Genomic DNA, 18,399 nt, shown 5'->3' on the forward strand with positions numbered 1-18,399 from the left:
TCCTCTGTGTTCCTGCTCAGGGCCAAGTGGTGATATGGGCAGCAGCAGCAGTACCTGGACAGGGAAATTGGTAATTATGGCCCACATGTGTAGGTCAGAGATGTTCAAATGTACTAAAAGCGCAGTTGGGCATTAAGGCAGTGTACAGGAGCATGATGCACTGTAGCAGCTGTCATGCTGACTAAAACACGGCTGCCTTCTCTGCAGAGTTTCTGACAGGTGTATAGAGGAGGCAGTGACTTGCACACCAAGATTGGTGTTTACAGAGAGTTTCAGTGACAGCATAAATGCAGCCACTCTGCACTTAAAGCCGTGCATCTGAGGTGGGCTACTCTGCAGGAATTGTGTACTTGGCCATTCAGATCAAAATCTGAAATTACAAGCACCAGAGCCTGTGCAGTTGCTATCATTTTTGATACTGCTGTTCCGTGTCCTGAACTGTGCTGACGTGAGTTGTGTGCAGAAAACACATTCCCTAAAGCCAGCATAGTGTATTGCTCAGGCAGTCAAAGTTTCTCTCTTCCTGCAAACCACATAGCAGGTTTTATTGGTGGCATAGGCACAAACCTGGAGTTGGGGGTTCTGTTGAGCCAGGGTTATGCTCTGGAAGTAGTAGTAACTCCAAGGGGATCCTAAAGTGGTCTACCTAAGGTTGGTCTGGGCTGGATTCCTGGGAAATCATTTGATTGTGTCTCTGTATTATCTTACAAATGGGGTCCTGGACTCTCAGGATGCTGCCACAAGATTTGTTATAGTAATGGGGGAAGCCAAGTCAACATAACAGATTTCTAGTAGCTGTGCTGATGTCTTGTGCCTTCATCCTCATGCTGTGGCACTACTTGTTCTTGAAGATAAATATGTGCATAAATATTTGAAAGATTAAACTTCTTTGTGGCTTCTATTTTCACATACTGAAAGTAACTCCCTTTTTGGGTCAACATACAGGCTTTGCAATGCATCCTGCTGCTTTTCAGCAACACTGTATTTGCAGAAGGCAATAACTAGGCATTAAAATTCTAGGAAGTAGCTCCTATATTAATTTAAATCATTAATAGGAATCATGCTTTGCATATTCTAACCTTTCATGGTTTTCTCGAGAGGGCAGCTGAGACTTACATCAAGTTGTTCAATAACTGGACAGTACCTATATCTTCCAATGTTATATTATATTGGAAATTCACTGTAAGCTGTGACTGCATCCATCAGATTTGAGCTGCTGTTTTGTGCTCCTCTCCAGCATTGTTTTCTATATGCAGAATTATATTAAGCAATGGTTTGGCGGGGGGGGGGGGGGGTTTAGTAAGAAAAATAACCAATTCATGCGAAGCAGAAAAGTGATAGCACATCAGATGCTAGTTTGTATATGCACATAGAAATGTGAATTCATATGAGGTGGAAGCAGAACATGATACTTGGCAGCATTTCCTACCCTCACACATGTCAGGAATATCCACAGGTGGACATGATGGGCACTGGAGTCACACCAGCCTCAGATACCTCCATATCCATGTGTCTGCATTTCTCCATTGAATAAGAGTCTGTATAAACTTGGTGTTTATATATTTGGTTTTATATATTGCTTGCAATTTTTGCTCTTGGCACACCTGTGAGTTTTCAGTGTACTGGTTAAGAAAGGCAGGCAAGGACAAACTTTCAGAAATTGAGGTGGTGTTGATTCCTCCCGCTGGTGCAAGTGCACTTCTGCTTCAGCTCTTCCTCCCAAGGCGGGAGGCGGCTGCCAATACCAAGGCTGGCTACAGGCATCCATGAAATTTAAAAAACTGTCTGTGAGGAGCCCATTAAATCTAAAGAGAGCCACACTGAGGAGCTCTCAGTCACTTAGTTTAGCATAAACCATAAGGATTTATAGCATTATACTTTCAATGAGCTTTTCCCCTTCCACACCTCCGTTGTTGTGCTATCAGTGAAATGATAGCTCTCGTTTCCAGGTAACAAAAACCTGTGGGTGATTTGGCAAGGCTACATTCATCTCATCTGCTCTGCTCTGTCCTCTCCCTTATCAGCAGGGAAAGCAGCTGGAAAAAAGAGCAGCCAAAAGCCTGTTGTCAGCTGCAGGGTGTCTGTCCAGCAAGTTCTCTTGAAAGCATGTACAGCTTTTCTCACCCACTTAGTGTCATGGAAGGATAAATCTGTCCTTCATCTATTCCCTCTGAAGTTGTATCTTCTGTAAGGCTTTGGCCTTTGTTTGTTTGGGTTTTTTGTTTTGAGGTGATTAGTGTATGGTTTTCACCACAAATAAATGAAGCTCATTCACTGAAAAAATTATTCTGTACACTTTATATGCATTTGGGTCGCAGGTTGTTATTTTCTCTGTCATGAAATCTAGCTGATTTCTTTGGGAAATGAATACTGCCAGTGAGCAGCAGGTCTGGTAAAAGTGTGACTGCAGTAAGGCAAGTGTGGCAGGACATAGTTAATTAGCTGTGACCCTACAGCCTTGATGAAGAGCAGGGAGGAAAAACACTTTTCTGTGATACACAGTATTGGATGTGCAATTTTGAATGCCCATTTTGGCAGAGTGTCAGTGCCTTGTGCCCTTCTATGAGTCCCCTATCAAACTTACATTCACCAAATATTTTACTTCTTACTTATTGGAGTATATAGGAATACAGCTAAATCTTTTGCAAATGTTTCAGAGCACTGATAAAGAGAAACATGAAATGATGGCTTCTCCCCATGGGGTCTTCTCTGCTTGCTGGGAACGCTGTTTTTGCAGAGGTGAATACACAGCAGACAGTGAGCCTATTGTGGCAGAGGCTGGGGCCACCTTAGGGAGGTTTTGCATGAGTGGAGAGAGGCCCAGGTGCACCCAGAGTGCAGATGATGGAGAGGGGTACATTTGCAGACCTGGAACAGCCAATAGGAGAGATCTGGCCTCTTCCTCTGTTTTAGGATTCCTTGATTGAGCAGATCATGATTTGAAGTAGAGGGGCAACAACCATGATTTTAAAAAAATTACATTGCTGGAAACTGGCAGGCACTAATTTTCAGCTTGGAAAGACCTTAGAGGGTGGAAGGTGCTTGTTCCTTCTGACTCTGGGCAGAAAGGACAAAACTCACAGGAAGAATGTGCTTAGAAGAGGAAGAAAGTTGTTTACTGTTGAGTTTTCTTTGCATAGGAGGACTCTTGTGGCACTAATTTAACTATATCCCTTTTCTAATTTTTTGTGTTACTTGCCTTCTTCTTTCCCTAATTCCTAATTTTTTATCCACTGCATTTATTTACTTTTAACTAGAGTGGTCAGTGATATTTTTCTTCCCTCATAGTTTGCAATATTTTTGCTTTATGGTACTTTGATTTTGTTCCTGAGACTTCTTCAAGCTTAAATAAGTATATGAAATACATACCTGTTTTGGAAAGTTCATATTTTTTAAAATATAAGTTGCTACTAAGCTTCACTAGCAAGAAATTCAGTATACTCTATACTGTCAATATTAAATCATGAAGAAACAAGAGGCACAAGATCTTTTTTTTAGTATGCTGTCTATTGACTTTTTTAATAGGGAAAAAGAGATTCATGGAAGGATATAATGCTGATTTTTAGGCAATTGTTTTTGAGCTGCAGGTTCTGTTGTACTTAGTAGAAACTTTTAAGTCCCTTCAAGTTATTGGATACACATCAGCATTGCTGACTAGCATAATGAGAAAATAAAAACCAATTTGAGTAGTCTTAACAAACGGAGAAGTGCTTTAGAAGTGCAAGTGAGAGGCACATCAGAAGTGTGCTTCGGGAGCAGTCAGGGGCTAACCTCAGAAACAATGAGAAGTTTCACCAAGCCACAAAGGCTTTGTTGATCCCATTTTGCCTAATTAGGTATACCCTTTAAAGTAAAAATTCTTTGCAGTATTGACTCAGAAACTGTTCTCTGAGTCACATTTGTTTCTCATCTCTTGGCAGATAGCTTGTATCATCAGACTTTAGTAAGCTATAACTCACTTCCCTGGCAGATGTGCCTGACCACTCGTAATAAATCACACCATATGTCGGTAACTATTTTAATAAACTATTCTCAAATGTTTAGTGTGTTAAAAAAAAAAGTCGTAGTTCCTTTAGTCATGGCTACATCTTGAGCAGAAGTATTTGTAAGAAGACACATTAGTGATTTTATCTCTTCCTCTGAATTATTAGAACTATCCTAAGCAATGTTTTGTTAAAAATTGCACAAAAGTAAATCATTAACTGTGGTCTTTCAGTTGCAGCATTGGCTGTGGGAAAGAACTTTTTTCCTACTGTATGGTGCTCGTAAAAGTCATAGCTAGGTTTTCTGATACTGACCCCAATTTGCCAATTTTGGGCATGTCTTCTGACATGGCTCCACCTGGATCTTGTGGAAATGTCGTCTTTCTTAGTGTTATGCTAATTCAAGCATTTCTTAGTTGGTAGTTGTGTGTTCCTTAAGTCTAATTTGTAAGTATTTGCTTGGAATTACACTGCTTTTTTTTTTTTTCTATTTACAGCAACATTACTATATTTGTAACTTTTTTTAAATCTGTGAGATTTACTCAAAGGACTTGAAAATTTAAATCCGCAAATATGACTGATTTGGGATTAGCACTGAATCCAGAAACAGCATTAGATAATTCTGAGCCAAAAGCTAGGGCTTCCATAAAATACTGTGATTGGAAGGCTACTGAAATCACAGGTGATGTTTTGGAGTGGTGGTTTGGGAAAAGAAGCTTTCCTTCTTTGGAAGGAAAATCTTGCTGTAACAAAGCCCACATCCTACAAAGGCATTGGTGGCTTTCATGGGTTTTTCCTTGCAGTTCTTCAGCAGATTTTGGAGCCTTCCTGATTTAAAAGGGAGAGGATTAAAAAGTGGAGCTTTTCTGGTCCCATTTCAGAGCTGTTGGACTTAGCAGTTTCCTTTGTCTTCATGGAGCTGGGCATTGGAGCGAGGCTGAGGTGGCACGGTGGGGAGGTTGATGTGCTGACACAAGTAGTTCATTTTGCTGTAGTATTTTGCATCAGTTACTGAGCTCTGAAGTGCTCATTTAGTCTCCAGCTTTGCAGAGGGTAATGCTAGGAACAGCTCTTTTATGTTATTTGAAAGCTGTGCTGACTTGAAAGCAGTATCTGTTTTACTTTAAATGACAATGATAATGCATTTTATGATGGCCATTCACGTTTTAAAGGAGTATAACTATGTGCAAATTTCTTTTGCATACCTATCAAAAATTCTAGAAACTTTTAGTGATTATGATCTGGAAAATGTCATGGTTATTGCTTTATATGTAATATTTGAAGTTACTAAGCTGACAAAAGATTATTATTCATCATTATTTAGATGCAATCTAGGTGTTTGGGTACATTCAAAATGAAAAGCTTTTTTTCTGTATGTTCTCCAGCATAGTGCTTTAGCAATGATGATGACAGAAGATGTTCAGGGAAATGCTCAGTGTGAACCTCACTAGGGTAAAGCCTGCAGTGATGATAATCCCTGTAAACTATGCACTGTAGTATCCACCACACAACCATCTGCTCTTGGAAGGACACGACTTTCTAAAACCTCTGTGTTGCAGGGAAATTTCCCTCAATCTTCCCAAAAGCTTCTGCTAATGTAGTTTCAAATCAGGGTGCATGAAAATCATACAGAGAAAGAGCACAGAGATGGAAAGCTGTTTTCTGGTTTGGGAAATGGGAAAAAAAGTGACCAAAATACTGAAACAGCTGGATATTTTGAGGTTGTGGAACAGAAGTATCTCTCAATAAAATAAAAAATAGTTGAGTAGTTTGGTTTGTGAATAGGCACACAGTACTCAGAGCTCTGTATGGTCACCATGTAGGACTTTTAAAATTGTGGTTCAAGTGCGCCATGAGATTTTGGACCTAAACTCATGGAGGCTCAGCCTAGAGCTCACTCTTAAGGTTACACAGAAAGCCAAATTATATGCATGTGTAGGAAACCTGTCCGTCCCTGCCATTCCAGACTGGCTGAGCTATAAAGAACCAGTGAGAAGCATGCAATGACCTCAGTCCTCTTGAAAAAGTGGGCTGAGGATTTCTTCATTGATTTAGGTGGTAGAGCCCATGTAGCCTTGGTCAGATGGGACAAGTTATCTCAGCTAGTTTCTAATTATGGCTTATTTCTTTGTACTGATAAGGAAAACGCATGTTTTATATCATATTAGAAAGGCATAATTGTTAGTATTCATAAGAAAGACGATGTCTGAAGAGCTGACATGTTTCCTTCGGGATTTTTTTCCTCATTCATGCAGAAAAACTGTGTTTTAAGCACACTTAATGCTTGTGTATGGTAATGATAGCTGAATTCTGTTGGCATCTAATGCCTGCTCTGTGATGCTTTCAGTATCTCTTTAGCTTTAAATAGCCTGCCTGTTTCATGGTGTGGACTGTCCAGTGCCTTAATGTTGTTGGGTGCCAAGCCCCATTTCTCCAGCCTGCTGAAGTACTTGCCAAAATCAGTGTTAAGTACACAAGTGCTCCTCTATGTGTGGGTTTGGCTGATGGTGTCACTGGAGTTAAGGAAGTGTTTATCTGACAAACTTGTCAAAAGCAGCTCAACATCTTCCAGAGTCACAACCAGGTTTTCAGCTGGATCTTCTCCCTTTCCTTCCCTCTTCCCCTTCCCCACCCCCCCCAAAAAAAAACAAAAAAACCCCGAAACAGGCCAAAACCAGTCCCCATCGTGCAAGTTAACTTCACAGCTTCAAAGAGCTCAAGTTAGCAGTCTTTATTCTGAAGGGTAATTGCTGTCTGTTCCATCAGTGCTTATAAGTTGAAAAAGGATTTTTTTCCTTTGGTGTTAAAATTGCCTGGCCTCTAATATTATTCAGGGTTAAAACTAATTAAAGGAATACTGTAATAAAGTGTAAGAAACCCTTCAGCAAATTCTGTTATGTTGCTTTAAAAGTGTTTGGTGCATTAAATACTGATGTATATGTTTATGTACAATTAGTTTCCCCCTTGGATACTTTTGATGATTCTTTGTAACTAATGGTCCTTTTGATGAGCTAGTTGCTCTTGTGTGTGTTTATTTCTCTATTTGAATAGGTTGAGATAAGACACAGTACATTGTTTCTATAACCTGTATCAGATAACATATTAGCAAACACATGCACCTTTATTTTTAATCATATTTGTACGGTGAAGATAATCACTGTTTGAATTTTCTTGGAAGTGTTTGCCCTGCTTCCCTATTTTCATGCCCAGCATACAAATTATTGTACCCAACTAGCTGAAATGAGGGATGTTTTACATTTGAGTTTTGATAACATGAGCTGCTTTTTTTTTTTTTTGCTTGCTTTAACAGTATTTTGATATCCTGGAGTGTATCTTGTGTTTTCTGTGCTATGTTAGAAAATTAATGAACACTGTGTGAGCTGTGCATAGGACTGCCCGTTGTAGCTCATGTGGAGAGGCTCGTTCTCAGCAGAGCAGGCTGGATCACAAGGATGAGCTTGTTGAGAAAATGGCAGCTGGGTGCTGTTTGCCTCCCCAGCTGTTGAGGCTCAGCAAAAAAAAAAAATAGGTTTTGTTGTGTTTTTCAACTGATTTTATCAGGCACAGGTGGTGAAATAAAAGGTGCATGACATGTTTGCTGCACATGATTTTCTTCCGCTATTGTGAAAGTCTTGAAAGTCTACCACATGACTTACTGGAAAAGTGACTTTGCCAGGCAATGAAAAGAGAGGGAGAAGGAGTAGTTAAAAGCTGAGCCCTACCTGAGGAGTCCATGCAGCCTGGAAAGCAGCTCTGGAGACAAGATCCTGTGGAAGACACAGAGCTGAACGGGAGCCAGTGATGTACCATTGCACAAAGATGGCTAGTGAGATTCTGAGCTGCATTAGGGAGGTACTGCCAGCAGGCTGTGGGAGGTGATCCTTCCCTCTGCTCAGAGCTAGTGAGGCCACACCTGGAGCAGTATGTCCCTCTCTGAGCCCTGTAGTATGAGAGACATGGTGTCCTGGTTTAGGGCAAATTTGGTAGAGAAATTCCAAAGGAGGGCCCCTCCAGAAAGCAAACCCACACGGCCCCTTCCCACAACTGGTTCGGGAAGAATTCCTTGGAGAGAAGTGGAAAGAACCTGTTTATTTGACAGGCACAGCACCCCCCAGCACACAAAATGAACAATACCCAATGACACCACTCTGAAAAAGATGACAAATTCAGAAAGTCTCTCTCGGGGGTGGGCGCTCTGTTCTCAGTCCCTCCGGCGCTGGGGCAGCTGCTGCAGCCACAAGGTGCAAACTGTCGGTGTTCCCAGGTCCCAGACGGGAGCAGGTTCGGGATGGTTGAAAAAAAGGAGAGGAGAAACAGTCCAGGAAGAAATTTGGACTGTTCAGCTATGCTAGCTAACGAGCAGAAGCAAAAGCAAGCAGAAGCAAAGCAGAAGCAAGGGCCAGAGAGAGAGAGAGAAAGAGCAAAGCAAAAAAGCAAAAGCTGCACTAGCTACAGCCCTGTCTCTGTGTCCTGCCAGGCTGATGAGAAAACCCAAAGAAAACTTCACTCTTCAGAGCCAGTCTTAAAGGCACAGAACATAATATCCAGCATAAACAGAACGCACGAATGGGGATACAAGCATCACAATGTCACCCTAGGACACATGGGCATTCTGGAGAGAGTCCAAGGAAGGACCACTGGATCACCTCCCCTGTAGGATAAAGCTGACAGAGCTGGGACTGCTGAGCCTGGAGAGGGGAAGGCACAGGGGAGTCTCCCCAGTGTGTACAAACACTGAAGGGAGGGTACAAAGAACACATAGACAGGATCTTCTCAGTGATGCCGAGTGACAAGACAAGATGCAGTGGGCACAATCTGAAGCAGAGGCTGTTACTCTGAACATCAGATAACACTTTTTTCCTGTGAGGGTGACTGAGCACCGGCACAGGCTGCCCAGGGAGGCTGTGGTGTCTTCTTCCTTGGAGACGTGCAAAAGCCATCTGGATGGGGTCCTGGACAGCTGTAGGTCAGGGCTGTAGATTGCCCTGCTTGAGCAGGGTAGTTGGACCAGTTGCCTCCAGACATCCCTTCCAACCTCAATCAGTCTGTGATTTTGTAAACTCTCCTAAATTATTTTTTTCTCCAAAGCAGGAGAGTTTTTTTCTAATACATTTTTGTATTGTACCAACACCCAGCTGTCATTTGTATACTGCTTTGTCTTTAAAAACAAAAAAAAAAAAAAAAAATACTTTCAATAAAAGCATGTTCAATGAGGAGTGATTAAGCTGGTGAAGGATATAGAGAATGAGCCCTGTGATGAGTGGTTGAGGGAGCTGAGCTGTTTAGTCTGGAAACTAGGAGGCTTATCACTCTCTACAGCTACCTAAATGTAGATTGCAGTGAGATGGGAGTCGATAAATGGCCTTTGGTTGCAGCAGGGGACATTTAGATTGGCTGTTAGGAAAAATGTCTTTACCAAGAGGACTGTCATGCCCTGCACCAGACTGCCCAGGAAAGTGGTGGAGTCATCATCCCTGGAGGTCTTTAAAAGGCCTAGGGACATAGCTGAGAGGTGGGCCTGGCAGCATTAGGTTTACAGTTGGACTCAATGATCTAAAGAGTCTTTTCCAACCTAAGTGGCTCTGTGATTCTAAAAGGTGCCATCCCAATCTTAAGAACATGTAATGGTTTTGTGAAACACTGATGTTCCCTAAAATAAATAAATTAGGTCAGTACCAGCCATTTATGCTGGTAGCTAAGTGAGTGCCCAGTAGGATCTGTGTGCCTATATAGCTGAAATACCTTCTGGAAGTGGAGGGCAGAAAGAAAAATAGCAATTTAATAAAATATTTATTTAATGAAGCAAAGCTTCATAACCTCCCAGATTATATTTAGTACCGGCTAGTCTGGGCTACCTGGAGAAAAGATTTGGAGTGTTAATCCTAATGTAGAGTTTCCAAAGTAGTTAACTACAGTTTCTGAGGTAGGTGCTAAATGGACATAATAGCTCTTGAGTTTGGACACTGCCGTTGCAGAGGCTGCTAATTGACCTCCCTGCTTCATGCTGCTGATTGCTGCAAAGAACCAGAGCAGCCAACGTGTCCTGCTGTTCTCCAGTAATGAGACTTTGCTCCTTGGGTCCAGAAAGTGTAATAAAAAGCAGCACTGCTGAACCTGCCAGGGCAGAAGCATCAGCAGTAAAAAATTAAGTGCAAAGGAAAATACAGGACATCTTTGTAGATGTAAAACAATCATTAGATGTAAAAATCATTAAAATCAGTGAATGGCAAGGTGCTGAATTTGTCCCAGAAATACTACTCCTAAGCACTTAGGAGATGTGTCTGTGGCAAGAAGTTGTTTTAGTATTGTGAACAGAACGTAGAGGTAGAAAACATGGCTGCTTTTGTTATTTCCTTGGAGCAATATCAGCTTCCTAATCTCTTTTTTCTTTTAACTCACCTTCTATGCATTCCTCCTATATGATCCTCTTGATGTAAAAGTAATAATTGCTCTAAAGTATGAACTGCCTCATACTTTTGGTGAGGATCTAAAATAACAACAGCACCTTCTCTCCATTTAAGCTTCTGTTGAAGATTTTTGTTTTGTCCCTTGAAGATGTGGGTACTGTTTGGTTCTTGCCTTGTGAAACACAGGCAAAGAGCAGGGCAAAGAAGGATGCAGTTAGCACTGCCATAGGGACATGGAAAGTACTCCAATTAAAAGCATCTCAATTTACCAGTGTCCTGCTGGGATCTGTCTCTGAGCCATCATACCTCATGAAGCTGCTGCTTTCTTCCCATGTTCTAATCTCTATGGAAAGGTCTCATCTGGCTCAGAGTTTCTTCAGCACTGGATCAAAGAGAGGGAAATGAAGTAACCCTCAGCCTTCTCAAGCCTCTTATGTATGTAAAGAAATGGAAGGGAGGTGATAAAGGTGTAGTTCAGACCTAGCAGGTAGAGCTGCTCTCGGTGTACGTGAGACAAGATCCTGCCTCTGAATTAGTGGTGTTATTCGCAGCACTAGCTCAGTTTTTGAAGGCAACATCTGAAAATCACGCAGGGAGGCTGGCTGAGCTCCTAATTAGCCACAGACAGGTGCAGCAGAAATAGAGCGAGGCAGGACGCGGTGTGCGGGGACGGAGCGCAATTCCCCGCGGCCGCCTCTGCGCCCTCCCGCAGAGTTAATGAGAAATGAGGGCCCTGACATTGACCCTGCACCGTGTTAGGGCATGCAGCAATTTGTTACGTATTTGTAGATCCTGCTTTCATTTTCTTTTTGTTAGAGTGAGCTGGAAATTATGTAAAGAGGCCTGACAATATGATGGTTGGTGGTAAGCAGTGTTATATCATTAAGCAATCATTTTCTTCTCTTCTTCATCCCACCATTTTACAAATATGTCTGATAGCAACAGAGAGAGTAATTTCCAATTCTGCTGAAGTGTTTGGTTTTTTTTCTTAAGTGTGTAGGTTGGTAGGGTCATTTTGTGGAGATTACTGCAGTTACCGTGGTGAAAATTTGCAGTTATTCAATTAATTTCCACTCCTTCAATGTGCTAGATCTGTTGCTACTGATGTGGGATCAGAATATTTTGCACGAGGACTTTTTTCATTCTTGCAAGGACTGTTTGTATTCAAAGCAGAACCTCTGTATTTCTGGTTCGGTGTTAACAATTTCATAGAAAAATGTGTGATTTTAGTATAGGCAGAATTTATGAAATGCCTTTCAGCTGAAAGAGCGCTAAAATCAGAAGTCAGTCTTTCCCTTTATCAGGCCAATCACCAATTACCTACTCTGAATGCTGTAGCGTTTCTCCAGAAAAATTTTCATTCACCCTCATGAGGCTGTTTGTTGAGACTTCAGTAGTGTGTACTTGCTGCCTTAGCAATTCTGCAGGGGCTAGATGGGTGTCTATAAGAGAGCAGCATTTCAGATCCCAGGGGGTCATTTTGTTTTCCTCTAATGACAGGGAGTATTTCCCCTAATACCAAAGAGTATCTCATATCAGAGGAGCAGTTGTTGGTTATCCATGTGATGCCAAATGTTATTACAGATTTCAAATTACTAAATGACACTTAGCTGGAATTTGAACAGGTACTAACCAGTTTACTAATTGAATATATATTTGCACGTCTGTTGTAATTTTGCTCTCATGGGAGAGAACCAAAAAGGACAAAAAGGACAGCTTTTTCTAGCTCTAGCAAAGAAATGAAAATTAGGATTGCCTCCCTCCTGGTGATCAGAATGAAGATGAGTGCAAGAAGGACCAAGGGAACAATTTATTCCAGCTTTGAATTTTACTTCCATTTATTGCTTGATATTGTAAAGCATTGCTTCTGTTTCCATGAAATTGAAGTTATCTGATATTTTTAATTTTTTTTTTTAAAGATTGCTCTTACTCAGCACCACCTAGTGGAATGACTGCTATTGTCATTTAGAAAACAGCTGGTCTCCATGAACCACATAGAAAATTAGAGCATCCAGTCCTTACTGTGTGAATAAATGTATCTAAAGCATGTTTGTGACTAATTAAGTAAGATATCAGAAAGATTACCAGTGCTTTAGTTGAAAGGGAGGCGAGTGAAGGAAAGTTTAAGATAAGTGTGGTAGTGGTGGCTCTTATCTCCTGTGTTCCTTTAGTCCATTAAGCTGCAGCCTGCTTTTCTGCCTTAGTGATGTGGTGCCATCCAGACTGTAGCTTCTCTAAGGAAAGATTTTGCAATACTGTTTCTTTGTTCAATATCATACAGCACAATCCCAAGCCTCATTTGTCACTCTGATACACGTGATAAATACAAGCTGATGTTAACAGTGAGCTCTGAAGTCCGCACGCAAGAAAAATGCTCTGGGGTCTTTCTAGTTTAAATTGCAGGCAAAGAATTCAGTGTTTGCCTCTTTGAAAAGGCATGATTTTCTGTAAAACAAAAAACAATCCCTTGGAAAAACCTCCCTGTTGTGTGCATCTATGCACTCTATGGAATTGTCAGGTCCTCCAGGCAGCAGCCATAGGACTTGGGGAAAGCAGAGGGATCTGTGGCTCAGGTCTTTGGAGGCGCATATTTCTTTTCCTAGCTATGGAAAGGAAGGGCTGAATCTCCCAAAAATTAATGTTTCTAGAAGAATGGATGATTTTCCTCAGAAACACCTGACTACATCACCAGCATCTTACTTCACTCTCTTAAATACAGCTCCTTTGGCAGCAAGCCTTTAAGCTATAGTTGCCAATGGAGAGACAGCAAAGGGGGAGATCCTGAATCTCTGGGCAAAGAATCTGACAGAAGTTGCAGATGTGTGGCTGAGAGCAGACAGCCAGCACACTCTCTGGGCAAGCACTAGAAACAAAACCTGTCTCCAGGACAAGGAGCAGCAAACAAGAGGCAGCTAAGCAAAGGAGGAGCAAAGTTGCATTGTAGCAAATGCACCAAGTTGTACCCTCTTCCCCTTTAAGCTTCTTTGCATTTCATCACTTCATCACTTTAGGGTCTGTTGGTTTTGTTCAATTCACATGTTTCGGACAATGAAAATAAGTGGGTCGGTTTTGTTCTGTAAATTTATATGCATTAGCACAATAACATTGTGCTGAGGTTTCCAAAAGAGCTGTTCTTAAATAATTCATTGAAGCATTTCACTTCATTTTTCCAAAATCTAAATGTGCAGACTAGTTTTTCTTGGGGTTTTTTTGCTTGTTTTTTCTTCCCCCCCCCCCCCCCTCCGGGTTTTAGTGAACATATTTTAATATCATCATTCCCATTTCTGTCATCATTTCCTATGTTTTAAATGTTATGCAGCACTCAGAGTATAATTTCTTTGCTGGCTTCCTCACAATATTGTGTTGCAATGCAACCTCTCCAGGCTATTTTTTCAAATGAAGAAAATAAAGGTTTAGGGATTTTCCCTTTGTACATTTTAAGTTTGAGACAATCCTGATTGTACTGTAGATATTCATCTGATTGAGCATGTGCAGTCCTGTTTGGAAATCCACTTGGCTCCCATTGACTCTGGCAGGAAGCATGAGTCCAAAAAGGCCATAACATTCACTTAACAAATTTAGTGTCAGGAATTCTGTTTTGTTATAGGTTTGAGGATAAATCCTACATGCTGGAAAATAACCATTTGCAAAGGAGCTGCTGTTACAATAGGCATAAACCAAATATTAGCTAGCAATGGGAATTCAAGAAAACACTTAAAATTGTTTCCTCTCTTCTGTTTCTCCTCTAGCTCTGGGATTGTACACAGTAAATGCAATATATGGAGACACTATTACCATGCCTTGTCCTCTAGAAGTACCAGATGGTCTTATGTTTGGAAAATGGAAATATGTAAGTATATCTTATCTTTATATTTTTTAGAGCTGTTATAAGATGATGTGTATTTTTTGTATGTGTGTGAGAGAGATTTTAAGATTCCAAACAATAGAATTTCTGCCTCATATTTGAAGCCATTTATTCCTGTGTTTGTAAGACTGCAAGATTCCAAGCTGTATAATTTCTGCCAAGTGTAGATTAGAGGTTTGAGGAATTAATCTCATTGTTCAAGAGAAATAATCATTCAGGAGTTCTCTGCCAACCTGTATTAGGGATCTGGCATGTTATGCCGCGGTGTCTCGCTCACTTGACAGAGCCATCGCTGTACATTTGAACACTTGGGAAGTCGGCTGCCTGGAGCAGAGCGTGCTCCATCCCTGGGAAAAAGCACTGTCCCCGTCTGTGGTTGATCTGACAGTCACTGGGATCTGTTTCAGGCTTTGTTGTGCTCAATGCACAGCAGAGAAGAGAGCAGAGCTGACCTTGGGAGCGCTGCTGGTGGTTTCACTCTGCCATTTCTGGCAGGGAACAGGGCAAAAAGATGTGTGCTCTCTAGGTGTGTGCTGGTCAGCCTGCAGTAGGAGCACCACAGGATGAGCTTCTCCTGTCTATGATCACTATCCCAGGTCACAAGGAGGATCAGCATATCGAAGTAAAGGAAATCTGGAAGCATATCTGGATAAAAATGCCGGGATACCAAACCCCTTTTGCCTCTCAAACTCTATTGAGATGAATGGTTTTCCTGCCTCTGTGAAGTTCATCTAAATTTCCTCTTCTCAAATCAAATGTACCTGCAATAATAGATAATTTCTAGTGGATTTAAAATTGTCTAGCTCTCTCTCTTTTTGCAAATGGCATTCACCAGCCTATTTTTTAATAGGAGAATGATCTGCCAGTGTTGGGGAGCATCCTATTCTCGCCTAGCTCCTTCCTTTTTGTCTTCAAGTTTGCAGTTTTTGTAGCCCACATCCACTCAATAATTCTTTTCCTGGACACACTTTTCAGGAAATTATGTCAAAAGTTTGGGGAGAGTGTTTCTTCAAAAAGCGACACTAAACCTGTTTCACATGAGCATTCAGAAGATGGAGTGCCTACATTTTGCAATATCTTTTTCAGTCTGCTGACTTTTCTGGGGAAGACACAAGTCCATCTCTCTGAAGATGCAAGGATATTTTGAAAAAAACAAAATGCATTATCTCTTTCCATTCCATTTGGATTGTCTGTGTTGGACAAGTACCAAGCAGCAAGTGGAGATGTTGAACCTTCTTCTGAATGGAAAGGGACATGAAACCTAACATACAAAGAAGCCTGTCTAAGTTGCTGTTGTATGAATTGTTGACAACCCACACAACCAAGGGAAATGGTACCTTTTCTCCCAGGGCAGCTCACAGCATGGCAACAGAGAGGGTTGGATTAGGTTTTTTCATCAGGTGATTATTTCACTGGAAGAAGGAAGAACTCTGTTTTCTCCTGTACTGCCTTGTGCGGAGCAATTTGGGTTTTGGTGGGGACCTGGAGGCAGCGGGGGAGTTGCACCATGGATGTTGGTGCTCACTTCAATGTCTGCCTGTGTGTGCTTGCAGCTGGGTGGGCTGCAGGAGGTAGGAGCTCCTTGCACTTGACAGCCAACTTCTTGTCAGGACTATCGAGTCAAGACAGTGTTTTCTGTGTGACAAACATTAGACAAATCCAAGAGTTAAAAGTAGGAGAGGGAGAAAGACTATAAGGGAATTTAAACTTCACATGCAGCTGGTGCCTCCTGCTCCCTGCCCAGCTCTGACTCCACTCATCTTGTTACAGCATCATCATTTTTTTGGGCTTTGTGGACTCTGCAGTCCAGCTGAGGTGTTGTGCTGGGAACACTACTAACAGCAGTGCTGCAAGGTATAAGGGATAAAAGAGAATTAAAACCTTCTCCAGCACAATACCGAACATAAAGATAGAATCAGTGCTTCACCTCTCTTTAAATAAAGGCAGACACTGTCTGTCCCTGCTCTGTGCGTGTGTTTGTGTAAGGAGGAAGGAATCAAATCCTGCAAAACTGCACCTCTAACTTTGTCCCTCATAATAATTCTATTTTTTTAATATGAGGAATTTGTGCAAGGCTATCAAATTTGTATTCCTTCTTGGGATGGCAGTTGCATAAGAAGGATGTCTAGAAAACAATACTTTGCAATTAGCAATATTTGTATGTATATTCCCATCTACAAGCTCTTGGGTCCTTTAAAGACAAAGGGAAAAAAAAAAGCTAAGAACTAATTTAGAATAAAATAGAAAGTTATGCCTGACTAAATCCTGCATTTGAAATGAAGTCTAAGTATCCCAAATAAACAGTGGGAATATGTGAAACAATAATGAAAAAAAGGAAATTGGAGCTGTTGAGACTGGCTCACACATGCTTCTATTTCAAATACTTTTTAATACAGACAAGTTTTTGGCAAGTGCTGCCAAAAACACCAGCTTTTATCAGAAAAAGCCCTTTGCTATGCTGAGATTGAGCCAAAGGATTGAAATAACTTCTACTGATTATATTCTCAATGTGTACTAGTCTTAAACTAGCTCTTATTACACTGAATTTCTTCTGTTTAGAGCAGAAATCAATCAGGAAAAAAAAAGCCATCTGATAGTTTGCAGGTTTTTTTTTAATTACAGGTTTGTACCAGTTGCAAACTTTCAGGAACTTTTAAATGAGTGTTTATGCAAAATAGAGATGTTTTTCTTTTTATTATAGGAAATGCCAAATGGATCTCCAGTATTTATTGCCTTCAGATCATCAACAAAAAAAAATGTACAGTATGATGATGTACCAGACTACAAGGACAGGTTGAGTCTCTCAGAAAACTATACATTATCCATCAAGAATGCAAGAATCAGTGATGAAAAGAGATTTGTATGTATGCTAGTTACAGAAGATGATGTTTCTGAAGAGCCGACGATAGTCAAAGTTTTCAGTAAGTAAATCTAGTTGTTACTACCATTAACATTCATCAGCATCTGAATCATAAATTACAGAAACTTTTGTTTAAGGCAGGATTAAAGCCAAGAAAGTAAGTTTGGCTCAGTAAATTACTAAGACTAGCAAATTTCTGCAGCTTTCAAAAATGTAATCTACTGGTGGCATTTATGTAACAGGACTGCCTGCACTTGCAGTTTATTCATGATAAGTGCTGGCTCAAAGAGAATTTTAGGCTTTGATAATGACTCACTTATGTGATGTCATTTGGCCTTGGAAATGAAAAATGTAAAATTAGCATTGATTATTTTCCATTTGTTCTCAGAGCAAATTTTTCTGCAGGAGGGAAGCATTAACCGTGTGCGGTCTGTGGGATTATTTCAGGGGGGAGGTTTGAAGTGGCTCTGAGCAGCTACTGTGCAACAGCACACACTGTGAGGGAGAGAGCAAGAGGCTGCAAAGTGATGCACCAGCCCCAAATGCTAGTTTTGTCCCCTGCTGGATGGTAGGAAGGGGAAGTACCAGTCTGTTGTTCTTTCCTAGAGCACAGCAAGGTCCATGAGTGTTTGCTCTCACCACAGCTCGATGGCAAGGCTGGTCTGCAGTGCAAACCCCAGCCCTGTGAGGCACAGCCCAGCTCAGAGCTCACACAAGCCTGGTCCCTTCCTGGTGCTGATTCAGAGCAGGAGTGTAATCCCTCAAGCCCTCAGTCAGCCTAGGGGGGTATCCATTGTGGCTTTTTAGAGACACAGGGCTGTGACTGCAGTGTCTTATCTTCCTTAGCTTCACGTTTTTATATGGCTTTTGGCCTTTGTTGCCCTTAAGGCACAGATTTATACAGTCAGAGTAAGTCTGTTGTGGGAACATGCTGACTGTGGATATGGGCAGTTTCAAAGAGATCACACTGTGCTTGGAGAACACAAACTCATGTTTTGGAAGGGCAGCCTTTTGCTTCTCTCGCGTAGAAGGTGCCAGGGTGTCCTCAATGATATCTATGCTGTCAGTCACATAAATGAGTTTAAAGCAAGATTAGGAGCCAATAGTAATTCCCTTGTTTCACTTTCAATTTGACTGCAAGAACAATTGAATTAATGACAACAGGGAGGAGTGTGCTCAGAGCACGCATAGTAAACACAGTGCTCCAAAGGAAATGATAAAGAATTATCATGTTTACTTATTGCACAGTAGTAAATATGTAGATGAGGCAGTGGTATATGGTAA

General features: G+C 41.2%; 1 protein-coding gene across 1 annotated transcript in view; it reads left to right on the forward strand.

Moving 5' to 3' along the window:
- ALCAM (activated leukocyte cell adhesion molecule) overlaps window positions 1–18,399 on the forward strand; it is a 115,889-nt gene that overhangs the window by 65,667 nt on the left and 31,823 nt on the right. The window contains exons 2-3 of the mRNA XM_059466090.1: window positions 14,140–14,240; window positions 16,957–17,176. Coding sequence (XP_059322073.1) covers window positions 14,140–14,240; window positions 16,957–17,176 — 321 coding nt within the window. The remainder of the gene's footprint in view (window positions 1–14,139; window positions 14,241–16,956; window positions 17,177–18,399) is intronic.

The sequence above is a fragment of the Ammospiza nelsoni genome, chromosome 2 (assembly GCF_027579445.1).
Source record: "Ammospiza nelsoni isolate bAmmNel1 chromosome 2, bAmmNel1.pri, whole genome shotgun sequence".
NCBI classification, from domain to species: domain Eukaryota; kingdom Metazoa; phylum Chordata; class Aves; order Passeriformes; family Passerellidae; genus Ammospiza; species Ammospiza nelsoni.